Consider the following 7,101-nt stretch of genomic DNA (forward strand, 5'->3'; position numbering starts at 1 on the left):
CTGGGCCATCAGCTCTGTGAAGCGGCAGCTGCCTTATGTAAGTTGAAGCACAGAAACTTCAGGGCCGTTCTCAGGCAGCAGCCTCCTGCTCTGGTCCCGAGACCATCGGCTTCTCCACCTTCACCCGAGCACACGTGCAGCACAGGGCAGACGGCAGCCCCAGCCCCCGCATGCGGGGGGTGGAGGGTGCGCCATTGGAGCGGCGCCCCCCACCTCAGCCTCCTGCCGGCCCATATGCAAGATCGTAAGTGGTGTGAGCTCCACGCCTCCATGGGTTGCCGCCTGCCCTCGTGGGGTCTGAGTTGACACAGAGATCGCGGTCAGCCCCCGGCTGATGGTCCTGCGCTCATCTGTAGTCTCTGTTTGCCTCGCTTTGTTTCCCTGCCAAACAAAGTTGTGTTGAGAATTTAAGTTTTAGGTAACCGTGCGGAAGTCGATGTGGGCCCAGGTGTTTCCACCTGGTTGGTGAGTCTGACACCTGCCTGTCCTCTGCCCAGTGCCCTGTGGGACATCGAGACCGGCCAGCAGACCACCACCTTCACGGGCCACACTGGCGATGTCATGAGTCTCTCCCTCGCTCCCGACACCAGATTGTTCGTCTCTGGCGCTTGCGATGCTTCGGCCAAGCTGTGGGACGTGCGGGAAGGCATGTGCCGGCAGACGTTCACTGGCCACGAGTCTGACATCAACGCCATCTGCGTGAGTGTTGGCTCGGGTGGGGTCTCTGCTTGCCCAATGTGAACGCTCCTTACCAGAAGCTCCCCAATAGGTCGTTCAGGTGCAGGCTGTTCTCTGGAGTCCACGTTCTCTTTTCTGTGCAAACCCGACCTGATTTACAGACAGAGGATAAACTTCCCTTAGAAAACTTAGGTGTGGTCCACTTCGGCCTCTGGGAAGCAGTGTCGTTCTGTCCTGACCCCCCACCCCAAGAGACACCTGGGGGGTCGCTGTCGGGTGCCCTGCCTGGCCCCAGTTCTGGGCAGGAGCCAGCAGTTGACATGATGGGGCTCAGGCCTAGTGGGAGACAGACACAAAGGGGCTTAACGGCCTGTGTCGCGGGGGTGTGCCTGGACCCTGGGCCCTGAGGGGTTAGGGAGAGGTGCAGGCTCAGCAGGCCCCTTGCAGGCCGTGGCCCCATGTCCGCACACAGTCGTGCTGGCCAGCAGCTGTCCCTTCGCTCTGAAGGCAGTTTTCTTGGCACTCAGACTTCAGGGCCTGACCTCATGAGGATCCTGGGAGGGAAGCGTTCTGTTTGGTGGGGCTGACCACTGTCCTGTTAGGCCCTCTCCCTACCTTCTCAGCCCTCCCCACCCCCAGTGCTGGCAGGTTCCAGGAGGAGCCTGTCCCTCCCCCTCAGCGATGGCCATGCTCGGAACGTTCTTCCACAAAAATATTCACAAGAGCAAATAAAATGATCTCTTCGGGAAGGAAAATCACAACATTCCAGATTCCCTGGCCCAAAGCGGTGCATCTGCTTTGTGACCTGAGTGCACATCCTGGTCCCCAGATGACAGCTCTGCCCCCTCCACCGGCCGGCAGCAGCCCTGCCACTGGGCCCGTTTCCAGGGTTTCTCTGTGAGTGTTGACGTGCTGTCTTGATCTGTTTCTGTTTCCAAAGTTCTTCCCAAATGGCAACGCATTTGCCACCGGCTCGGACGATGCAACCTGCAGGCTGTTTGACCTCCGTGCCGACCAGGAGCTCATGACCTACTCTCACGACAATATCATCTGCGGGATCACCTCCGTGTCCTTCTCCAAGAGCGGGCGCCTCCTCCTCGCCGGCTACGACGACTTCAACTGCAACGTCTGGGACGCCCTCAAGGCAGATCGGGCAGGTGGGTGGCCACTGGGGCCTGGGGTTGCCCTGCGGATGCATCAGCCCGTGCGCTACAGAGATGTTTTGGTTTGTCCGGGTCAGACTGGCAAGGAGCACAGCCCCAAGGCCCAGCCCTGGTGACGGGCACCTGATCGGGGGCCGGGCTGCGGCCTGAGGGCAGGCCCGAAGCTTTTCCCACATGCTCACCAGAGAGACATGGGAGCGGGGTGTAGGAGACGAGTGCGGGTCTGGGCCCTGGGAGACCTGCCCTTCCTGTTTTCTCCTGCTGGATCCCACATTATGGTGTCAGAAACTCTGGTGGCTGACTTGGTAGCCCAGTGGAAGGACCATTTCTTAGCATATAAGTGAAGTTTTGTTGCAGTCTTGAGGGTCTCTGGCCTAGGTTTCATTTAAGCTCTAACGTGAGCCGAGGCACACAGCCCTGTACCTTCCTTCTCTCTTTCAAGCTGAGTGCAGCCCCCTCAGCAGGGCACTGCTGCGTGCTGGACGAGCTCTTCACGTGCTGTGGTCATTGGCTTCCATTTGACTGCATCATTACTTTGTTTTCACCTAAAATCTGTATCCTTCATTGGTCTGTTTCCCAAAAGTTAATAAATGCAGGTGAATAAGATTGGCAAAGAGAAGTAACAGGTATATAGGCAGAGCCCTGACTCCCGAGTTTATTCCTAAAGTGAGGCATGCCCAGGTTGACCACTGTAGAAGTCGCCCTGAGATGCAGGTCACATGGCCCACAGGATGGGCCTTGTACTTCACGGCTGGACGCACTGACATGAGGGACAAGCCAGTTTGTTTTCTCTTTTTCTGTAACTCTTGATGCAGTAACACATACACAACCCAGAATTTCCACTTTAACCACTTACATGTGTGCTGTTCACCAGTGCCACACACCTTCATCGCGTCACGTTGTCACCACCACCCGCCACTTCCCAGCACCCCAAATGGAAATCATGAGCATCACGCCCCATTCCTTTCACGCCGCGGCCCTGGGAGCCTAGTCCGCTTTTCTGAACATGCATATTCCAGGTCTTTCATCTAGGTGAGAGCAAGTCTGTCCCTTTGTGTCTGCTGGAGTCCAGCCCGCGAGGCATTCTCAGATGTCGGAGCCCCCTTCCTCCCATGGCTCAGGTCCCCCTCTCAGCCACTGTGACCGACGGCACCTCAAGGACGAGCCGCTTTCATCCCTTCTCTGGCTTCACCTCCTGTCCCTGCCACGTTCTCCCCTCCCCCTCGTGCTGCTCGCCTCTGAGGGTGACGAGGCTGACCTGGAGCATTTGCTGGGCATGGCACCCGTGCTGAGGTTGCCACGTGTTTTAATTTACAGTCTTCAGGAAACCCTGTGAAATAAATACTGTCGTCCCCGTTTGGAGGTTGCAGAAACTGAGGTGTGCGTTGCAGAAACAGGATAAGAAGCAGGGCCGGTGTGAGCCTGTGCTCTGGCTGCAGGCTGCCAGGGCAGTTACTTCCTTGACTCCCTTTGGCCTCAGGCTCACAACACCTGAGGGTGCTGTGGGTGGGGGGCACGGCTGGGAGGTCAAGACGGCTGAGTTTTGCGCACCCAGGAGGTTTAGGTGACTTATAAAACAGAGAACTTCTGTATCCACGGTGGGCCTTGGTGCTTGAATTTGAGAGACGTTGGCACTTAAAATCTGAGAGCTGCATTAATGTCAGTGCTGAGGGCGGAAGCAAGGGAGTGCCCCGGGCCCTGGGCCTCCCCAGCCGCTGAGTTGAGACCCCCTTTCCTCCCCACCTCCCTGTCCTGGAGCCTGAGCTCCAGTGCCTCTCCCACACAGCTGGGTCCCCTGTATTGAGCACTGAGGAGTGAGCTGTGCGCCCCAGCTGTGCACCATCCTCTGTTCAGCCTGACGCTGATAAGTGTGGGAGGCAAAAGAAGGGAGCTGTGAAGTGCACCTCCGAGTCCTCCGGGAGGAGACTGTGGGCCTGTGCCCGTCACAGGGAAGACTGGGAAGGGAGGTGGGGGCGCTGCCATGGTCCCTGCGGACAGTCTGGCAGCACAACCTGCCCTCTGTCCTGGGGTGAGTGGGCCCCAGGAGTCAGGGCCTTGTGCTCTTGGGCCTGAGTTGCTCTGAGAGGGGAATTGTTTTGATCTGTGACTGTGGTTTTGCTCCACTTTTTATTTACACTTCTCACCTGAGTGCACAGAAGTTGTAAGATGCTCCAGGCTACTGGAGCTTGAGACCCATTTACCACCAGTTCCTGGATGATGCCTGAACGAGGTTTACCCCCATCCCCACCCCGTAGCACCCCAGAAGCTGAGCTTTGGCTTCATCATCGTGAACACCGCCTGCTCTGTGCACATCTTGTTTTGAGAAAGGACTGCCTATGGCAAATGTCCCACGCTGCACGCAGGCCCCTGGCATGGAACCGTCTTTGTCCCTCTGCCGTGTCGCCTGTGGGTGGCTGCCAGCGCGCAGACTTGCTTCAGTGAACTCCCTGCGCTTGCAGGCTGCGCGGTGGCTGCAGCCCCTGACACATTCCCAGGGGCCCTGCCCTGGCATCAGTGCCACTTTCTTCAGAATCTCAGCCGGCCCCATTGAGGGGCAGTTTGGGGTAAGTCCTGCTGCTGGTTCAGTGGGGCACAGCTATTCCTCAGGACATTTCCGTTTTATCTGAGAACCGTAGGCACATCCAAGGTATTTTAGAAGAAGGAGTCTCGCCTTGGACAAAATTGCTGAGGTGCTTCAGTTGAATTTCCACGTAGCAAAATCTCTCCCTCTCCCTGGTGTCCTTTCCTTGCCAACCGAGGCATTGTAGGGAACATGGCCACCGGGGCCCTGGGGTCTTCTCCCTCCAGACTCCAGCCATTGCCCTGGAGAGCAGGCCTGACCCCTGCCCTTGCTCCTCCTGGACCAAGGAGGGCACGTAGCCTTGAGGTGACTGCCCTGTGCTTCCCCCAGGTGTCTTGGCTGGGCATGACAACCGCGTCAGCTGCCTGGGTGTGACCGACGACGGCATGGCCGTGGCCACGGGGTCCTGGGACAGCTTCCTCAAGATCTGGAACTAACGCCAACAGGTACTGGGCTGGCTGTGCCCCCGCCCCTTACTGCATGTGGAGTTGGGATTCCAGGTTTCCAGGTTAGCTCTGGCGCGGAGTTGACTTAGAACTGCAACGAGGTCACTCCCTGAAACTGGAGCATAGTGCCCCTCGGCTGCAGGCGCAGAGGGGTGGCCGCCTGAGAGCTCCTGTGCCACAAAGCACGCCTCCCAGACAGCCCTGACCCTGATTCCAGGTGCTCATTTCGATTTCCCATCTCTTTTATATATATATACTTTTTCTGAGAAGTTTTTATACACATGCAGTCCAACCATAACATACAGTCGGTGGCTCACAGTAGCATCATGATTGTGTGTGCTCGTCACCAAGATCATTTTAGAACATTTGCATCACTCCAGAAAAAGAAAAATACCCCTTACCCCTCTCTCTCAGTGACCACCAGTATTTCAGTCTACCCAGTTTATTACCCTTTATCCCCACCATTATTTATTTTTTATCCTTGAGTTTTACTCATCTGTCCATACCCTGGATAAAAGGAGCATCAGACAAGGCTTTCACAGCCACACAGTCACACTGTAAAAGCTCTGTAGTTTTATAGTCATCTTCAAGACTCAAGGCTACTGAAACACCGCTCTACAGCTTCAGGCACTTCCCTCCAGCCTCCAGGTAAGAATGCACCATAAACTATACAATGTGTGAGAGTAGCCTCCAGGATAACCTCCTGACTCTGTTTGAAATCTCTCAGCCACTGAGAGTTTATTTTGTCTCATTTCTCTCTTCCCCCTTTAGTTCAAGATTTCTGTCCCATGTTACCAGGGAGGTTTACACTCTTGGGAGTCACGTCCCACATAGGGGGAAAAGGCAGTGAGTTCACCTGCCGAGTTGGCTTAGAGAGAGAGACCACATCTGAGCAGCAAGAGGTTCTCTGGGGGTGGCTCAGGCATAAGTCGGCTTAGCTTTTCTTTTGACGGGATAAGCATCGTAGGGCAAGCCCCAACATCAAGGGCTCAGCCTTATTGATCTGGTTGTCCCCACTGCTTGCCGAGAGTATCAGAAATTCTCCAAATGGGGAAGTTTAATATTTCTTCCAGGTTCCCCAGTTCCCCAAAGGGACTTTGCAAATATTTTTTTTAATCTCTGCCCAAATTCCTCTGGGATGTATCAGGGCATCACACTTACCTTTTTTTTTTTAGTTTATTTTTACATGGGCAGTCACTGGGAATCGAACCCAGGTCCTCTGGCATGGCAGGCAAGCATTCTTGCCTGCTGAGCCACCGTGGCCCGCCCTACTTTTAACAACCAACAAGATCTCATGCCCTGTTCCAGATTCCATGTGATTATGGTATCCAACTAAACTGACCATACAAGTTAAATTTGATAATGTGATACCCAGAATATACATTTTGTACCAAATATCTCCCTTTGATCTCGCATAGAAGTTGAAGTTGTAAAATAGGGACCATATCATCCTTTACCCTGTATTCTGATTTACCTTAGTTCTGTCCAGCTCAGCTTCCTTCATATCTCTAGTCAAAGTCTGATCACTTTTTCAGCTTTTTTAACAGTTCCTGTATGGGGTACTACTGACTTTCATAGCTTCAGAGCTCTAACTCTGAGTCTCAGGTGTCACATAAATACCCACAGTTTCAGGGAATTGACCAGGTTGTACATAAATAGCTCAGGATGTCAGAACTTAGAAATAACAGTTACGACCCCTGAATAGATGTGGCTGCTGTAAGAGCTCACAGTGTAGAACCCTTTACAATAGCCCCACCCTGACAACCCGTGCTCTCGACTTCGGGTCTGTTACAGTTAGTCCATATGAGTGAGGCGTGATGATATTTGTCTTTTTGTTTCTGACATTTCATTCAACATTCAAGATTCCTTAAGGTTCATTCACCTCGTTGCATGCCTCACGGTCCATCTCTTTGACACCTGTGTGAACTCTGTTTAAAATGGCAGATGGACTCCGCGGCGACTGGAAGACCATTCCAAGCCTTGGAGAGCTCCAGCGGCAGCACATCCAGTCCAGCCACACTAACTTGACACCCCGCACCCCTCAGAACTTGAGAAGGGCAGGACCTTCTTTTCCTTCACTTACTGCTGAACAAGAGCACAACTCCCACCGCGAGAAGGGTCTCTATGGCTGTAACTAAAATCGTGCATTCCTGTCGGGACCATCGTCTTCGTTTTCTTTTTTGTCTTGGATGAATTTTAAAAGGAAATACTATAATAAAAATGTTAACCTGAA

General features: G+C 54.0%; 1 protein-coding gene across 1 annotated transcript in view; it reads left to right on the forward strand.

Annotated features, from left to right (window-relative positions):
• Positions 1-7,101, forward strand: part of GNB1 (G protein subunit beta 1) — a 103,548-nt gene extending 96,447 nt beyond the window's left edge. Inside the window, exons 8-11 of the mRNA XM_077151560.1 lie at positions 498-699; positions 1,619-1,835; positions 4,753-4,868; positions 6,813-7,101. Coding sequence (XP_077007675.1) covers positions 498-699; positions 1,619-1,835; positions 4,753-4,859 — 526 coding nt within the window. The 3' untranslated portion in view covers positions 4,860-4,868; positions 6,813-7,101. The remainder of the gene's footprint in view (positions 1-497; positions 700-1,618; positions 1,836-4,752; positions 4,869-6,812) is intronic.

This window comes from Tamandua tetradactyla, chromosome 2, assembly GCF_023851605.1.
Source record: "Tamandua tetradactyla isolate mTamTet1 chromosome 2, mTamTet1.pri, whole genome shotgun sequence".
Taxonomy (NCBI): Eukaryota; Metazoa; Chordata; class Mammalia; order Pilosa; family Myrmecophagidae; genus Tamandua; species Tamandua tetradactyla.